The 20,287-nt window shown below is 39.1% G+C and overlaps 1 protein-coding gene across 2 annotated transcripts in view; it reads left to right on the top strand.

Annotated features, from left to right (window-relative positions):
• The first annotated feature begins 4,345 nt into the window (after positions 1-4,345).
• Lrp4 (LDL receptor related protein 4) overlaps positions 4,346-20,287 on the top strand; it is a 193,807-nt gene continuing 177,865 nt past the window's right edge. For both annotated transcript variants that reach the window (XM_022792578.2, XM_086981607.1), the window contains exons 1-2: positions 4,346-5,172; positions 13,164-13,217. Coding sequence is in view for 1 of the 2 variants with exons in the window: in XM_086981607.1 (XP_086837733.1) it covers positions 13,190-13,217 (28 nt within the window). In the remaining variant the exon portion in view is untranslated. The remainder of the gene's footprint in view (positions 5,173-13,163; positions 13,218-20,287) is intronic.

Consider the following 20,287-nt stretch of genomic DNA (forward strand, 5'->3'; position numbering starts at 1 on the left):
TAGTCCTTCTACACTTGTGTCAATGTTGTGGGATACCGATCAGCTTGCCGTGTTCAGCACCGGTGCTATGGGCCACATTGTTCATGCTAAAAGCGGCATCGTTTACAAAATATTCTGTAATCGTCTTATTGTGCTAAACATTGACCTGATGATTACACTTGGAGCAAGGCTGCTGGTTTATAAGAATCCCACCATTTTACAACTAAGAGCTTTCTTATGCCATAATCGCCGACCCTATCGACGCCCTTGTGTTTTCCGAATAGTAAAAGTATGTTAGTAATTTTGGCTAGACGCATATTCGGGACCTAATAACAATGAGTAAGTAAAAGAAAACGTAGACGGCCTGAATTACTAAATAAGAATTCTAGAAGCTTGTAGAAGCGCATCTTGCTTGGCTAGCGGAAAAGTGAGCCTTATGAGTGCCCGTTTACACACATGTGCATGTATATACTTCTTGGGAATACCCGCTAATAACATTTTTTTACTACGATAAACCACATTGGATGTAACCTTGATATGACATTTGTAATCCGTGGAGGTACCGCAAGCGATACTTCTCTAAACACAGGGACACTGTGGGAAAATCCTGTGTAACAGATATTTCGCTTACGAAAATGGCTTTCGGCCATGGAATCTGCTTTTTAAGGCTATCACAGTAATTGCAAAAAGATCAGATGCGGTCTTTGATTCCGCAAGAAACTGCCTATTTTGCATAAAAAACAAATAGAGCCAATTATCAGCATCGCAAGCCTCAGCTAGATAGAATTAAACAACTATCTACTTAGATAAGCTCCCACCCCGTCTGGCTTCATGTCCTCGTTAAGCAAACACACTTTCGTCTATTGTAAACTTTATCGGGAATAACGGCAAGGGGATTAGCGATTTTATGTGTTAATATTTTCTGTCTGGCTTCATGCTGTTCCCGTGTCTTTACCGACGCTTGTCTCTATGACACAAGTATACATCGTAGTTCGAGCCCACTTGATTTCGGGCCAGTTGTGCTGTATACTTGTAACTGTCGCGCAGCAGTTGCTTATAGTGGTCACCATTGTCCTCTACGTACCTCAAGCACGGATCGCCTTCCTAAACGCTTGATAGTAAACAATACGCTGGTTAGTGCTGCGTAGTGCTAGACTCCCGCGCGTCTTACAACCAACTGGCTTACGTTAAAATGTCGTTTCGACGAGAGAACATCAGCGCCTCACCGTAAAAGTAGGTAAGATCCCATCTCGAGATGATTAATCCTGTTGCGATATCTTGTGTTAATTGCGACACCTTTCAGTCAATCTTGGGTGTCATTTTAGCCGAACGTATTCCATGAACGTATGACACTTTTCAAGATTCTATCTACCTTCTGCTCACTGGAACATGAGACAGACTAGATAGAAACCCCTCGACCTAAATTTTTCAATGACTGTTACCAACTGGTCAGCAGCTAATTTGTTGAGCATTTACACGTTCGGATTCGACACGAAACGTGGCTTTATTTAATATTAGAAACGTTAGCAGACGTCGACTTTAGGGATCAGACTGCTTTCTTCGGTAATATCTTTTAAGATATTTTTTATTGTTGAACATATCTATGGACTCGTTTTTGTCGGTCTACTTCTCGGGTTAACCAGTCACAACTGACGTGTATATTCCGAGACGCGGTTCATTGTCGCGAGAAACTCTATGAGTACTATTGTGATATATTAATTTGTATTCATTTCGCCGCAATCTAGATCTCCTTTTGGGGTTCTAGCTGCTATTTCACACTCAAATGCAATATTTCGGTACATATAAATTTCCAGACGTGCGCTACCATGGACAGCCGCCGTCCAAACTATTTTTTCTGCACTTTTTCCTCTTAAGGTAGCTACATGAGCTTTCAATGTTTTCAAACACCGACTAGAAAGCAAAGTTGACATTGTTAAACGAAAAAGCTTATAGGCTAGACATTTGCATTCATTTCAATGGGAACCTTGGTAGAAATTTAATAGAATTTTGTAGCATGTAATATGCTGAAGGGTTCAACCGAATGAATCAAAATAGTAGCGAGAGTAATTAGAGAGTTAGTTAGGAGGTTATGTATTTAATTAGTCGTATACGTATGTTTATTAGCATTTCATTGTTAACATTACTTCAAAGCTGCCCTTTTAGGTCCTTATTGTGCAGTGCCCTTCTGAATCCTAACGATATTCTCTTGATTTTGACAGAGGAGTTCTACATTAAGACTGATCGAACTGAGCCTTAATGTGATTTGGGTATGTCAACTTTGAGGGCAAGCGCCCAGAAACTATCTATTTTCATCATCTTGCACTGTACGTATCACTTCGTGAGTGATTTGTTAGTGACTTCGTGAGGTTATATTTTTGTAACAACTTGATCTCCTAATTTAAATGCAAATTAGTGATAGATCCCTAGAATATTTCAGTAAAAGGGGAACTTATGCTGGTGATAGTAAATACCTAAAATACGACCTGTTTCGTCAAAAAGTAGCAAAGTTAAAATAGATTTTTTTTTTAATTACAAATACCTTTCTGAGCGGCATATGCCTAATCCGTATTTATGTAGGAGAAGGTTATTGGTCGTTTCTAACGTATAAAAATGTACCAATTGATATTTCACCTTTAAACTAACTAGAACGCGCTGGGTAAGTCATGGGCTGAAAAAATCTGAATCGGTATGTTATCGACATTGATCAAGATCAACAATCTTGTAGTTGCTTCGAGAAATTAGAAAGAAGATCTACCGTCTTGCATTAACCGAATTTAGTTCATATCTGATATTTAGCGGTTGGTGTACTTCCGTACCGTTATGAGTATACAATACAGGTATAGTTAACACTTCACTGTATTGCCTTTAGCGATGATATGAGACGAATGAGTGGTAAAGTATAGATAATTTTAGATTCTGTATACGAGAAAATAATTAGCTGTACATACAGATTTCCTTATTAAAATCATATGTTGACACCATCGTTGGTTGTCGCTGATTAGATTAAGTATAATCAAGTGAATGGTTATATTGATACGACTTTAATTTGGACGCCGTGTGCCATCATGTTTGCTTTTGAAGCAAAGACACGAATATGTTTCGTTTGCTGGACTTAAGAGATCGCAATGGGCTTCGCGGACGATGGTTTACCGATTTGGTGCTGTCCAGAGACCCTAGCGTGTACCGCAGCTGCCAGACACGCTATGGTGGACGGTAGATAGACGGCTGTGGCAGACGTCTGTCTATTTTTCAAGCCATTAAGTTGATATTTGCATAGTTGAAACGGTACGGTCGGGTTCCTACTTACCCGGAAAAAGTGCAAGAAGCCGTTTCTAAACAGAACAGAAAGCATAGAAATGAAGCAGGCTCATGCCGCACCAGACAAAGCGCTCGGGACCTAGCATTTGAAGGCTAAAAATATTTGATGGACACTTAGCGTCCTTTGGCCATCAAGGGCTGACGTACATAACAGTGACGTAACCAAATTGAGATAATAACAATGAGTCACACTCTTCAGAGAAATTATATCGCTATTGGTGTCGTCAGTGTTTCTTCAGTCAGTAGTTCTGGACCACTTTTTTGTCTACTTTAATAAACGAAAAGAACGTTACGAAACGTTCTTTATTAACTATTTTTTAATTTTACATTTTCATTAGGGGTAATAAACTGGCTGTCAAATTTTAATAACACTAGATATGACATAATGAATTTCCATAACTTCGACCTCGCGGTCGCCGACAAGGTTTTTACGAGAAACAGTTTCCAGTTAGCAGAATTCAAGTTGGCAGGCCGCATCATATCCTAATGTTTGTTCCTCCATCCTCATTGGATCCTAGCGCCCTTTTGATACTATCCTGAAAGTGCAAGAATTATTTTATTTCACCATGACTGTAAATTTTAGTGAGCCGGTTTCTTTGTTGAGAAATTAGCAGCACTTATAATATGTGTCCTTTAGAAGAAACAATTACATTTTTTTTTTCGCAAGCGTAGATTCGAATTAGTGGCGACGCCATAACATCATCATCTAGACGTACTGACATCACAGAAGGTCAAGCTTTGGCTCTACACCCTAACCGGCGCGTCGAAACTTTTCCTTGCCACAGTTCCTTCCGCACGTTTTTGTTATTGTGCCTACCGAGTTTGCATCAATTTCATTTTGTGTCAATTGTAGCTGGTAGCGATGATGGTGGTCGTATTCGGTTTTGTCTGGCTTGCAAATGCGTCGTAATAGGCGCAGTGTTTCCTCATATAGTTTACCTTCCTCACTGCCTGCTGTAGGCGATCCTGGAGTAACAGCAGCAGCAGCAGGAACCGCGAGGCTAGCCACAGCGGAGAACGATGGCGTCCAAAACGACTACGAGACACGAAACGAAACGATTTGAAACGGTAAATAATTCAAAATGACGTCCACCAGTACAATGGCAACAGTAGCAGCAGTGGCAGAGGAAAGGGATAGGCTTGAGAAAGGTGAAGTGGCGGCCCACGACGACGGTAATAGCCGCGGTAGCAGCGAGACCTAGGGAAGGACACTAGCAAGTGAAGAAGGCAAAGAGAGCTTTTTTCAAACAGTGATACAAGTGAGCGCCACTTAGGTACGTCTGTAGGGTAGCGACTCACTGATGGACCTTTTCAGGGCTGTGTGTGCCTGTGTGTTTGCTGGGTGGACATATGGTAACTACCTTCCGACGACTCCTAGTGATAAAGTTGGTTAAAGGGAATCGTGCTGTGCCTGTGCACCTGGATGTAAACATGTGTCTGAAAGACTGGCTGTGTATGTGTGAGAAAACGAGTCCTGAACAAAAAGGACTCCGTTCGAAAACAGGAATATTTGAGTGTTGCTCCATTTGTTGCCTCCTGGATGTTCTGCAACCGTCATTTTATTCTTCCCTAGGGATGGTATTCGAGGGAAACAGCAACAAACGCAGCCCCATCACTAACGGAATCAGCAACACGATAAGAAATATAAAGGCACTGAAAAGTAAAGACGCCACTTTTTGTTTTTGATGTCGCTTCTTCCCTTCTGGCGCATTATCGATGAAGTTTGCGAGCGACTAATTCGTACAGGATCCAGCAGTGTTTGTACCTGAATGAAATTGGAAGATGGAATTCCATGCTCTACTTCGTCACATTCCGTTATGCTTGAGCGAAAATGTCTATAGAGGAAGTTTAGCAGTAATAACAACTGGCAAAAAGGTCTGGGTTCTTGAAAACAGATCATAAATAGACTTGATACACCATCATATATGCACAGGTGCAATGATAGCAGGCACTACCGATTTGGAGCCCTGTGTGTGAAATCGCTCAATCTGGATATGCGTGCAAGCAGTAGAACATTTCGATAATTTTTAAAAACTGCAATTTTATTGATTTAACCAAATGCTTCGAACAGGTCCTAGGCCATTCTACGAACTAAAAGCAAAACGCAATTATGTTTCGCTTAACTCTTTACCTTGGGCCTTATGAACTTACTTATATAAAAAATTATGTTATAATTTTTAGATATGCAGCTGTTTACATACGCAGGGCCGCTTTGAATCGGATGAATTACTATCAATCTATTGTTTGCGTTTTATCAAATTTTAACGGAAACTTGCGGAACTAATCCACAACGGGTGAGCGAAAACTTCGATGTATTTTGCTCGCTTCTTTCGTACATACATTTCTAGAAAAACATAGAAAACGAAAACACATCTGCTTCTCTTGGCTCTGAGGTTACGACAGTAACCCATTTTTACATCGAGCTGTAATTTGTGATAGAAAATTTACCTTCTGTTATAATTACAGACGGTCGCATAAATGGGTGAATGCAATCAAATCGGCGGTACGTCACCCTACAGTTGCGACAGCTTATAATGTCCGTTTGGAAGTTTATGGCAAGCTTTATTCACTACAGCCACATGAGACTGCTAATTGTATTGGAAGGGACGATAAAAACAACTTGGCGTTAAGCCGATTTGTGAGTAGTGCGTAGAAATAGACAGTTGTTGCCCTTCGACAGGACTTCACCTGATACAGCAAGAATCGCATTGATAGAATACAGGGGTCACATAGAATAGTTTTTGTCATGCACCGCACTCACAAGTAACCGTTTAAAAAATATCGACAATTTCATGATAGAAAAATGATCTATATTTCAACACGATGTCAAGGCCGTCTTTCAAGACTTGACTCTTGTGCGCCAGACTTTTACAGCAGTGGGATAAATAAGTTACCGCCCAAATGCCAGAGGGTCATAGATAACAATTAGACCGACCCGCGGCCATCACCCCGCGCCTTTCTGTTCTTAATTTAATTAATTTGATTCACTAATATTGTATTCAAATTAACGTAAACTATCAGATATACTAACAGTTGTTCCGTTGTAATTACTCTGTCTTATCTAACTCATTACCTCTTTGCAGTTTTTTCATCAGGTCCTTCTATATATTCATCAGGAGGCCCAACTAACTCCAGAGTTGTTTCGCTTATGATGTGTAGATTTTTACTGCATTGCGTGACTACAAGTTTTCTGTAGTCTTGACTGCTATTTCCGGGACGCATATAGATCAGGTCGGCCATTGGCCGGATCCTGACCGACCAGTCTTCGGCCGACGTTACTGAAACCTAAACTGAAAGAGTCGGCCAGCCTATTGATTTCTTCAATTGCCTTTTAGTTTTATTAAATAAAAATCACCAAAGTTTACTTCTAGATTTTCTTTCACTATACCGATTAAAATGTGTTACCGATTCTCCCAAAAATACCTGAAGCGCGCTTTCGCTCTATTTTTACATAAGCAAACCGGTACCACGTAAAGGAATTCAAAAATACCCATTTTAGATGTAGATATATGTGTAATATTGTTATGCGGCTTATCGAGACTTATTGATTGATAGCAAAAAATCTTCCTACTACCACGTGGGACACTACGTAGAGTTTTCATTCCTCAAACGGCATTTTCGACCCGAAAACTGGAAATTAAATATAGGAGCAGGTACTGGCATCAGGAACGACGCTCACCATGCAGACCGGAATGGTCGACTTCGATTTGGTAATGTTTTACACATTAAAAATCCCATTAGAAGAGAACTGACTTCAGCCCCTAAAAATGTTCTGTAAAAAAACAACTTAAAAGGGCCAAAGTTCTTCAAAGAAAAAAGCAGGAGTTTTCTAAAATCAACATTACGCTCCGTGGGATGAAACAAAAACAAGCTCTCTCGAAAAAATATTTATCTAATCAGCCCCATCTGCCTATAAAAGTCTAGCGAGCCGCTAAAAATCAGCCTAATCAGTTCGAATCCGACAAACAGAGAGACGTAAAGTTTTTGTAGTGTACTGGTGGTGTGTATTTCGATTCGGAATTAAAAAAAAAGTATACTTGAGGAAAAGTTGGGCGAATTAGGATTTACTTTATTATGTTTCATACTGAAGAACTGAATGTATATATATAAAGAGGATGATAGGCCTACATGGGCCAGGGGTGTGCTTAACGCAACGGTTGAAGACAACCAGCAGCACATCGGGAGAGAACGAGTTATATCAATATATTTGTCAGAGGCTTCGTCAAATTACGTGCCCTAAATGGGCTCATTACGATTCATTTGTTTTCGAGAAAATAGCTGGTTGTTCAGCCTCGCGAGGTATACTTATATGGGTCATAGGTAGAATTATTAATGATTTCGTGCCAAGAAGTTAGTCATCAGCAAAGCTAAATGGAAAATGCGTTTCTCCCTAGATAAGGGTATCTCTACAACATAGAGACGACACCTTGTAATAATTTAATGCCATGTTGGGCAAATAAATATAGTGGTTTTTCTATTAAAAGGACACATTCTGCACGCTGCGGAACCGGGTTTTGAATGACTCAAATGCTAGTACGTGTACGGCCTGTGCGCTGTTTAGGAAGTGAGGAAAAACAGTGAAAATGAGAGAACCATTTCTAAGGCCAGCTTAGCCGCACTGAAATGCTTATAACTATGCGAGATTGTGGTATAAATTATTCATCATGATCAACTTCTATCCATGATCGTGATTAGTCGTAGTGTGGCACATATATGACACGCCGTTGGCAATATATATAACATATACAATATACACATTAAGCTGGCTTGTTCTTCAAAAGCATACTTTCTTTTTGATATTAGCATCGACGGCAGTAGTTTCCTATAAAGTTGGAACGCATCAGTGGCCAATATAACTTCCAGACTATATAATTAAACTCAAGGTTATGACGTTTGTAGAACGGCAATTGCCATCAATTTGCTTTGGGAAAGGTGAAATTGCGGTAAAAAAATTAACACTGTTCAATAGAGTCTCACCTTCTGAAATTTGCTTGAAATTAACTAATACAAACTACATTAAATTTCTGCAAGACTTCAGAAAATTTGATAGTATTAAAGTTTTGTAGCAACGTTTTTTTTTCCCTATGTCTGCCTTTCAGGTCATTGATGGTAGATGACCACCAAATCTTGTTTATAAATGATCGTGCTATATATGCGATATGCAATAGTTACTCGATAAAAAATTCGTCACCAAATTGGGGTGACTACTTTTTCTATTAACTGTATAATAATACTTAAGAAAACGTACAGCTTTACGAAGCCATGCACAACCGCAGAAATACCTGATGAACTTGAATAGCCGGTGGATCGCAAATGTTAGTTCTTGAGTATGATTTTGTACGTACACAAATGATAGGGGTTCGTAAATGCATCTATTCTTTGCAAAAAATTAAAGGCGTATAATATTGATTTTAGTACTTGCTATCTTCTATATATTTTGATGCTAAAACAAAATCGATATGGCAATATTAATGTCATCGTGTTCCATTTTCGTAAAATGTAAGCCGCGCGCTAGCAAATCTTCCGACCGATCGATCTATGTCTGCAATTTCATAAAAAAAAAAAATTTCAGGTTTTTTGTTTTTAAATGTGCACCTCCAGATATTTCAAAGGTTATGAATGCCGTTCTGCGTTTTGGCTTGAATGAATAAATTCGAAACGAGGCCGCGTTTCTGGCGTTATACACTCCAGTGCATGTCCAAACAGCGATCTGATCTGATCTGATCTGTGTGGCATTGCAAACAGGGGCTGCTGTATGTTCCTGAAGACAACACGGACTTTCCACTAATGGAGCCAATGAGGACTATACTACAAGAGGTAACTACTAGTAATGATGAGAGATCATTACTAGTAGCATATCACAATCAGACGACACTAGTAGTATAGGGTCACGATCTTAGCCTATGGTCTTCTCGGCAACAATTAGCAGTCTGCCAAAGGTTATTATGGTCCGACGTGCATAGGTTGATGTACTGCTCCGTGCAGACAGCTCGCTGAGTTTTTATCAGAAGCTACTTTTATTTCCGACGAAAGTGCAGTTAACGTGTGCGTAACTTCACTTGAATTCGAAACGTGCATACGAAGGAAGGCAATGCAATTTTGCAGACGTGTGCGTGCGTGCATGCGTGCGTGTGGGTGTGTGTGTGTTGCTATGTATACGTTAGGACTAGACGTCAGAAAGCTGGCTTGCGTATATATCTTGTTTTGAGTGATACTAGCGTTTAATGAAAGGTTCTTTGGAGAAGATATCGTGCAGATGCGTAAGAAATTGTTAATGGCAGCAACGTCTACGCTGCTGTTTCGACTGTGTAATAGGCCCTGCTTTGATATCCAGATCATGATGGTCTAATCGAACCTGTTTTCCATTCCTGTTCGTTGTTTCCCATTAAAACATTGCGGAATGTAACTTTTTGTCCTAATTCATGTACAACAAGGCTAATAATTATGATAACGTTATAATACTTAACGAATAAGTAGGGCGTAGCGCATCCTTAAGGTTTAATAGATAAGAGTAACGGTATCCTCCAGTTTTCCACATATACTGGCAGCAAAAACGATATCTCACTACGGTCTCATGCGACACGCTAGCGGTTTAATAATCTCCATCTGAGCTGATGTCCTGGACTGTCGACATTATAGAACAATACTCATTCGATAGGAGACCACAGGGCTGCCTGCCATTTCTTCAATTTATTCAGTATATTCAGCAATTGGCTTAGAAGTGCACAGGAGTGCCTAACACAAATGAGCGACACTCAGTCCTAGCCGATCTAGCGAACATTATCAATCAAACAAATTTTACGATTCGTACAAGATTCCCCATTCGTATCGAACTAGTTCTGTGTTAGAGATATCTTGACTGAGAAAGGCAGTCAATTAAAACTACGGCAATTACTAATTTCCAATGTCTGAGGCGACGCTCCACTGCGGTACCGTAAAACTCAAAACATCTAGAAAACATAGATCAATATAACTTGATAAATGATCACAGTGATTTATTTAAGCGTCATTATGACCCCGAGTTTTTCTACATACTTTCACATAAGATGTGGACATTGCAGGTTGCTGCGGTTACTGTATAATCGCAGGCTGGACTAATTCAAGCATTGTACAAACAGCTAGGTACGAATGATGTCGCTCTACCTACAGGTGGGATATAATATAACTAACATGAAAGCTTTTACCTAGAATTTAACCTGGCTAATTACATAAATAGACACTATTATCGCCTGTTCATAGTTCTGTAGGCGTGCAACGTATATGAACCTATTGTATTTTGATTTTGCTATAGGTCCATACAGAGTAAAAATTGAGACTGGATTTTCTGCGAATCCCAACTACTTAAACATGTAAAAATAATAGCCGGTTGTTGTGCTTAACGTACGCCCGGTTTTTACCCCAAAACCTCGAATCAGCAATATCCTGTAAAAAATTTAAAACTTTTGTTGTGTCTACATGGGACTGTACTATTAGCGGAGCGACGATTTCAAATCGAAGTTAAACTTGAAGTTTATATTAGTCACAACGCATTTGGCATTCGAAATGTGCGTCTCTAGGTATTTTCTATGCTGAACGAAGTTAGGGTTTCCTCAACAATAGTCCAGACTTCTTTAACAAATGTGCTAACAATATCATATTATATACATAATAGAGATGTAAATTTAGGACTTTTGAAGACTCAAAAGGCTTTTGCCTACCTTGTATATAACATTACCATGTACGTGCATAAAAGGCAGTGCACGTTGCAACAGTTGAGAGGCTTATTGTACAAGCAGACAAATAGAATAAGGCGGTTTTTAGGTAGGCGGGAGGGGTGTGCCGTTTGAGGTAGATAGGTGGCGAAGTAGAGCGGTATGACGTCCAATTAATAAAAGATGAGCGTTTCGTTGAAATGCAGAAGCTGAGAAAGGTGGTCGCTGTAGGCGTGGACTCCCGCCCGCGTAAGAATCCTAAAAAAAGGGGTCATTATAATGATGTTTTGAGTAGATGGTACACAGGCCAGTGATAGTTGTCTAGCATAGCACTGATGATAGGGCGCACAAATGGAACGAGGCATAATTACAAATAAAAAACGGTATAAAGTAAAGCGAAACGCAAACCGGATGACCGGACGAAGGGTTGTGCTAATGAAAACGCAGACAAAGTGCGGTAGGTAGTCACATCCGCATTTATAATAAATGGCCTGACAACGGTGTTGGATCGTATAATGCAGTGCTATTGTGCGATTCATAACTGCACCGTATTATTGCATGATATACCGTTATACATGATAACCGTATAACAAGACAACCTTAAGCTCTCAGCAGCTTCATATTTTGTGGATAAAAAACTAACCCTGTTTAAAAACAGAATAGATTAAGATCGCATTGAGTGATCTAAAGCGTAAAGGCGTCCCTGGTCATATTCCACATGAAGATGGAAGAAGCTTCAACTCACCGGCAAATAGAAGGCCGAAGCGATTGTACAACACAATGATTAAAATCGGCATATTGCTTACTTTAATCATCGTTATCTAAGACCGCTTTTCTAAATTCTCTTCATATTGAACAGTCGCACGTGTTGGGTCAGCCGTTTGTTTGTTTTCTTTAATTTCGAAACTGGTTTTTAGGACATCTTCGAAAATCTAATTAGTAAGGGACAGCTTAAACTATATTTTGGAGCTCTGATTTGGTACGAGCTTTAAAAATGTGTATCCATAATGAGTACCGCGCAAGATCATTTTGGGAACGCGATCGATTTACATTTTAAATTTCGGATTGAAATATGAACGTTCTGAAGAAGCATGTAACTGAAGCTTTTCGCGAACATCCGTCATAGTTAATAGCCGACCATTAAATGTCTTCCGATTGACTAGGAAGAAGAGAAGTGATTTTGTAATCTCATTTTCTAAGAATAGGAGAGAGCCCTGACCCATTTACCGGCAATGGAGAGATGACAGACGACTGCTTCAATGAAAATCGAATTGAGAGAATTGAACTTTCTTGTGATTGAATAATTGTTAAACATCGACAAAAGCTGCTCTAATTCATGCAGTGTGCTGCTCCCCTATAGCAGAGTGACTTCCGACTGACTGCTAATGGAGGAACTACGAATGTATAAAAATAAGCAGATTTACCTGTTATTCTTACTACAACGAAATAAAGTTAATGTATAATAATGTTTAGTAATATATGCTGCAAAGTTTAAATCTTTAATCGTATAATAAATTAATTAGAATAATAAAAAATAGAAATTAATAAAGAATAATAAAAATAGTTATGGTGCTTACTTAGTTGCTAGCTTTTTCATTAGTTCACGTACGAAACGCAGCCACAGTCATTGAACAAAAAGAAAAAAACAAAAAAAACAAAGTTATCTACTCGTGAGGAATTTACAAGTTTGTGGCTGCGAAGTTGTCCGGAGTCAATTATCACGTTCTCTAAGCACGTGATACAATTCATTCTAAATAGAGCCGTATTCCGTAAACAGCAACACTGTCTAAAACTTAGCTATGTAACAATTGACTTAACAGACCTTGCTCGTTGGGTTAACATGTATTGTCAATGGTCTTTGGCAAATGGGTCTTAACATTATTTGCATCCACTCGCACTACGCCGGACGTTATTTTGCGATTTGAAAGCTACACGCTCTTTCTGTTGTCACAGTTCCTACACATGGATAACCCGACATGGAAAACCTATTTCTAGCATCACCTATTTCATACTTTGTATTCAAATATACTGCTGTGAAAAATACGAGCATTTAATTCCGTCGCCCAAACTGCCAACCCATTCAATGTGTGCCTTCTTTAAAACAACTATTCTGACATGACAAGCATTATCGAGGCGTGGTAAATACTAACGCTGGGATTTTTCTATAAATTTCAGAACTGAACACCAGCGATACACAGTGAATGTGTGTTGAGGCACGGAGCATCAATGGTACTTATTTTCTTAATATCTTAAAATTACTAATTTGCTTTTTTGTTGCTGAAAGAACCTAACTACTTCGAGGAACACCTTGCGCCTAAACTCCGGCTCTTGTCTCGGCCGCTCGGCAGTTCGCTCGAACGTTCCGAGTATTCGAACTATTATATAAATCTATTATATATATTGGACTAAATATCTCCCAAAATACAAACTGTGCATATTTATACTGATAGTTGTACAAATGTCTAGTTTATTATCGAGGCGTCGTCACAACACAGTTATACGGGCCGTACGGTAAGAGAAACATGATTGATAACCTCACCCACTTCGCTAATTTACGTTACAGACAATGGATTTTATATGTACATAAGCAAGCATTACTCGTTTATCTCAATACGTGCTGGCCTGAGCGGCATATTTATCATGTCTATTACTCGGGAGGCTCTATTGCAGTTCGAAAGTTGTACGTTGTTAGAATTTCTCACCCCAGAATCGCGTTACAGTCAAATATTAGGACAATGTTGCAACCGCGCTTTCTATTATTTTCAAACAAAATGTTAACGGTTAAGTAACTTACCTTTTATAGCAAACACAAAGTACTCTAGCTGTTTTTATAGGCGAAGCAAGTACCAGTTCTTTTTAGAACGAGCTCTATTAGTAGTAGTTATACTAACCGTACAGCGTTTAGGTTTATATGGCAGGAACTGGTCACCGGTTAGGCCGATCGAATAGCTCTTATAAGACAATTTCCAACGCTTTCCAAAACTCTCGGCATTTGCGACCGCGTCAATAAATTGTATAGCTGGAGCCATACAGATTGCAGATACTTGCTTAGTTGTTAGGTTTATTGCAAACTGTTACGGCTTTGACGCCTTCCTACGATACCGAGCAACTTTGCGTAAAGTGATAAGCAGAAAGGTCGCTTGGGACGCTTCTTGCGTCTCGAATACACTCTACACCGTAACGCCGAAATAGGATTTTCCTTGCGTCAATGAGTGCTTTCAAATGATATAGAACGAGAGAGGAAGTGCAGTGACAATAAACACTTTTATTTGCTCATACAGTCAGAGATTGTAATCGCATTTTATAGGATAGAGAGTTATGTTTTCCATATGTATTGCAAGGTCCAATTTTCTCTGCTTCACCATCCTCTATTTTTCTTCAATGACGATAGTGTGCCAGCTTTAAACTAAGACTTTACCATAATGTAAGCCTTTCAATTTGAGATTAAATAATATAAATAGTAATGATAAATAGATATCGTTTTTTTTTAGGGTAACGTACATTTCCCCGACTTGTACGTTTGTAAAGTGGTTTAACTTGTAACTTAATAAGTAGAAAGCTAATGCGCGATTGGGCGTACGGTAGTAAACAATTATACTGCTCAAAAGCCGATAGATACTCATAAAATCAATGCCAGTTCCCTAAGCCGCGGCACCGAACAGACTCTAATATCACAATATTGGATTTGTTAAAATTAGTTGCGAAGCTGGTTTCACAACGATTATGCCTTCGTGAACACTCGATACATATGCTAATGTTAATTTATTAGCTAAACATGTACTCTGATCTTCGTTGAAAATCGATTTAAGAGAACAATGGTACACTAGCTGCTCGACGCTCTGGCAGAGCAGGTCAAAAAAATGTTCAGAATCATGAAGGGTGCGCTGCTCATACACAGATTATTATTACATTACTTAAAAGTGGGCTCGTTAAATCTCAAGGAGAACTTCAGTTGTTTAGCTTACCTTCAATCTCTCTCGAAAAATAACAATTCAGTCAGCTACTTATTTTATTGGTTTAACGTCAAGAGCAGCCCTTGTCTTAGCTAAATAATCCTTTTTTTTCGTATCTACGCCCAACGCTTTCGTTAGCAATTGGCTGAACAAACCTGCCGAAAAGCTTTTTTAAATTCCCCAACCGAAATAACACACCTTAATCGTAAGTTTGCAAAGATACCCCCCCCCCCCCCCACCCCTTGAACACCCCACGAAGAAAAGCATCGGTTATACGAAAAAGGTCTAATACTATAATTCGCTGAAAAAAATAACGTAATTATATCTGATTTCTGTGTATCGCTTGAACGTTTAAGCCGATATTTGCAACTTAACGTTAAAAATAGCGACCGTTACTAAGGCAAATTGGGTGTGCACTAAACACAGCATACGTAAATACGAACCAGTATAGGAACAATGGGAAACGAAGTAATCAACTAAGTTGCTTTGAGCACAGTGTGCTTAGAGAATGTCTGTGCTTGGCAATTTCGACGAAAATTCTCTCAAGCTGAAATCCCTTCAGGATGTAAATTTGTTTTGTGGATACTGAATGGTTTTTCATTGTTATAGTAAAATACTAGCGAATGTGTTATGAGTAGATACGTATTTTTTTAGAAAGTGGCTGAAATAGTTTTCCGAACCGATGAAGTACCTACAGGAAGTCATATCTATTTACGATCCGTTCGCTTTTTTAATATAAGGACGAAACCAATATTCTCAAAGACTTTAATGAAAAATAAACCATAGCGCTTGAATGAATGAATTTAGAACGCACTTAACAATATATGCTCGGTGTTTCGTAAAATGAAATTAACAGGTCAATTGGATGTAACTAATTTTCTAAATGATCGTCTCAAAGGTTCATGAATATACTTTAGTTTAGGCTTTCTACCCAATATATGGAGGACATACAGATGCACAGGGCCACTAGGGTAAACCACTAGGTAAAATCACAGTCAAGGTAAAAAGGTGAGAACTATGTAGATTATATATGCTCAGTGAATACGCGCAGATAATAGCCATTATAATGAGTTCACTATTCCTCATTGATGACTTCATAATAGTAATCACTCGGGCTCACACAGACTAACGTCGATTTTTAGTCAAAGGCGCAGTCTTGCACGTTAATATTGTTTGCCTACGCGTGTAATTATTTAATCCTATACATATTACAGCTTTATAGAAGAACATTAAGGCCAATCTCGCCACTGAAAGGTATAACAGTTTAGCGCAGACGGATGGTCGAGCATTTTCGTATATGTTATTGCATCTACTATATAATTTGAAACTACTTATTTTTATGGTTATTTAATGCAGTTATTTAATGAGCGTAAATTGTATTACGTTGCGAAGTCGCGTGAGAACGGCTGAGAAAGCATATTATTTTTATTGTATGTAGTGATAGTCAGCCTTCCTCTTCGCTGCACTACAACAACTTCAACCTCAATTTCAATCATGACCTTCCAAAAATATATACTTCGATAATAAAAATATATACTACATAGACAAGAACCTATAATAATTTATGATCTTTCGTGAATAAGATTACGCGACAAAAAATGTTGACCGTAGGCGCCAGAAAACCAACCGTCAGTGAATTCGAGCTTGTAAAATAGTATATGTACTAATTACAGTTATGTATTGTTTTCGGGATTATCATATTTGATTTTTAATCGCTCTTCGACAGGAGAAGATCGTTTTAAATCTAGCCATTATAGAAGCGAGATTTTCCTGTAGTGGTATGCCTTGGTGTCTTTTAATCTGCCCAGCATCGGAAATCCTCTCTATTATTTCCGAGGCTGCAAATAATGTATAGAGATCTTAGTAAATTGAAAACATGATGTTTGCATATAGAGTTTGTAACATAAATATTTTTGCCGTACTAATGCTGCTCGCCAAGCACTTCACCGCTGAGCTGTGACCTATCTTACATCATCCTCGACTCCCGTAAGCTACAATGTTTAGCTTCCTCCACGAGCATAAGTTCTACCGAAGTTCATTTGTCTTTAGTCAGACAAACGTCACATCGACAATCAAATATCTAAAATGATACTGTATGAACAATGCCTGCAATATAAGCTCTTGATTTATTAACGGAAGTGTAACTTAAACGGGTTTTCTCATAAAAAATAATAATGTTACCTTGCGAAAAAGCATTTTCTATTACAATTACTAGTAACAGCTAAAAATATTAACACCTTCCTTCAAATAACTATCATTTATTGACATGCTTAAAAATTTCCCTTTGAATTATTGTACTGAATTGTGTGACCGTACCTCATGAAGGAAGGAACTCCAATTAAAAGTAAGCGGCAACCAGGACCGCGTCTACTGGATCCGTTAGCAACAAAGAAAATCTTGCGCCAGTTAAGCTACATCTCCTACAGAATTATGCCCTTTAACATTTTTCCTTTCAATTCAGAAGTTGTTTCAGGACCGTCTCGCTAGCCTTTTCGGATCCGCTATCTCTAGTCTGCTTAGCGCCAAAAACTTGGATTCATTTTAGCAGGGCTACTAAAACAATAAGCGCAAAAGACGCATACCCTGAAACAAATCATAAAAAATGAAAAAAAATATTTTTAGCTGTCTTGCACGAACAGTCGAATTGAAAGACATTATATATTTACTAGGAGTCATCATGGCCTTTCTTTTATTTCGCAGTGAGCCTAATGGCGCTAAAGTTATTGAATCGCGTTTGACGAACAGTCAGTGTTATGCACGCAGAGCATACATTGAGAATAAGCGGCCCGTAACCTGCTCAGAGTTCCTTGGTTTTATTGGCCTATTGAGTTTACCTGCTGTGATTTTGTCTCGCGGAACATAGCTTACAGCCGAGATTTGCCGGCATTAAAAGCTTCAGCTTCTCATTCTTATCGTTGGATCAGAGAACAAGAAGCTCAGCAATCCAGCGAAAATTCTTCCACATCGAAGACCTGGAGTAGCGTTAGATAAGGTTAAAAGTGATGATGTAGCGATTACTAAGCCATGCACAGCAACTGAGTGTACAATTATTAGCTAGACTGGTTATTGAAAAGACCCAAACAGAGGGTTTAATGGTCTAACATGTAGATTGATAATGTTCATAACATCTGGGATTTCAGAAATAGAATATTTTCTTATGCTTCTGAAATTTTGAAAAAACTCTTTTCACAGCTGGCATCATCGTAGCCAGTAGAAAGTTTGGTCAAATAGAGAAAAACAAAGGGCGTTACACTGAACCTCGAAAAACTTTAACACCATAGATCCATAGAATTGCTTTGCAATTCTCACGATTATTCAGTTTATTGGTTCTGTGATGCCATTCTTATTCCTCACTTCTTCTGCTTTCGATGCGTCAAAAGTACAATCGTTCTGTACGGCTCGGCGCAAGGACATGAAAAAATTCAGAATAGGACAAGGATGCTCAGAGCGAAAAAAAAAAGCAGTATATATGCTGGTATAAACTTCGAGCACTCTTCGTTCACCCTCGTTTATTGAAATATGTTATCTTGCTGTACATTACTATTGAGTTACTGTAAGTCAAAAGAAATGTTTATGTGTTTGCTTTCGGTCAAGGCTATGTTGAAGGCAGAGCGAAAATCTGGAGGACACTAATAGAATAGATCAGATTTTGGTGATGTCGCCGAAATTGTTTAAGCAAGGTCTTCGGGGCCACCCAATGAGACATCGAAGTCAGCATCCTAAACAATTGGGCACTTAGAAAACAAGGGGCAGCGCTGCACCAACGAAACGAGAAATTTGTACCGACTAATAAAAATGGGTTTTCTCCTTTGTTAATGCTGTGCCGATCTTGCAATGTTCATTAAATTTCGTACAAACATTGTCGATATACAGATCCATTACTTCCACGTATTGGTAAACGGTTCGCTGTTCTTTTTCTCAGAAAGACAGTTAACGTTTTCTTAACGGCTCAAAAAATAAATAATCCGTTTGCTCGGCGTAAATGCAGACCTAAGCGACTTGACCGAGTAGAATTAGATAGCATAATTCAACTGTTTTGACGTTGGGTGGTAGAGAGCATGACACAATATTTCTTCCGAAGACACCTAATCTTTGGCTAGTCAAGTATAATTCGAATTCAACTACTAATATTTGCGCTGGCTAAAGGCTATAGTAGTATACCACTCAGTCACGCTTAGCCAACATGATAAACATTATTGTACCCCTTAATCTGTAATCTGCTTGAAGATTGGTCCCCTCCGCTTTTCGGAGGCACTGATGCAGAGAGGTTTCATCGTTTAAAAAAATGAATAAAGCACATTATGTACTTATAGTCTACGGTCTAGCTTTAATAGTTATTATGGCCATATGGTTCTTTAGTTTTAAACTTTCTATACACACGGATCCGCATTCTGCGAAAAATATATCTTTATTCAGGTAATTTTCCTCGTACAAGTTGGTTAAGTCAACGAAAATAGGTTTTGAAGTTGGCTAACTTATTCGCGGGTCTACCTTGAGTAGGTTTCGTTACTTGAGCTGCATGGGCGCTATTCTATAATGTAAATGGTCTTCTTTGCTCTTTAGTGGATTAAGGTATAAATGCAATTTTTCCTTGAAAGCGACGTATATTTTTCTTACAAGTTGCTTAGAATACAGACGTTAATATGTAACGTTTTGGTACTGCTCCAAGCGACATTAAAGAGGCCCCGATAGAATATGTCGTGCCGAGCGGACTAATTTACGGTCGATTAAGGGTACTTTTTTATGGGCTTAGCCCGCAGAAACCGATGTAGGTAGCACTCGGCTGGAGTTTCATCAATACGGATAAGAACGTAAAGCTACGTGAGGCCACCACCACGCCCTGTCGAGTCACTGCTGATCGCCAAGCTCTCGAGACCAATAATATTGGCGGTTTTGTCCTCCCAAGCAACTGATTGTATGATCCCCCGAACCCCTCATGCCCTTCGCAGTCAACTTTGATTATTGATGATTCTATTACCGAACCCTAACCATCCAGCCCATGCTGTCCTCACAGCTATATTTACCACTGTCCCTCGTGTGATCTTGCACAGCCCACCACCATGTAGAAAACACTCTCTCGACGCCCTTCTACTGCTATTGCCCCGGGGAACAGGTTACATCTCTTATAGACCTCAACAACTGACCGAATCCAATATTCAGTAGCACAATCAGTTTCTCGCCCATTCGTTTACTCTCTTATCTGTTGTAACGCAGCGGTACACATATGGTGGTTTGCCTGGCTGCTTACCTTTGGCACAATAAACACATTTAGCAACCGATGAAAAAGTAGTACCGAACGCAGCAAAAGTATTTGCGTCCCTTTTTGTATTCGTGAAACTGCAGACA

Source organism: Varroa destructor, unplaced genomic scaffold (genome assembly GCF_002443255.2).
Source record: "Varroa destructor unplaced genomic scaffold, Vdes_3.0 BEIS01000001.1, whole genome shotgun sequence".
NCBI lineage: Eukaryota > Metazoa > Arthropoda > Arachnida > Mesostigmata > Varroidae > Varroa > Varroa destructor.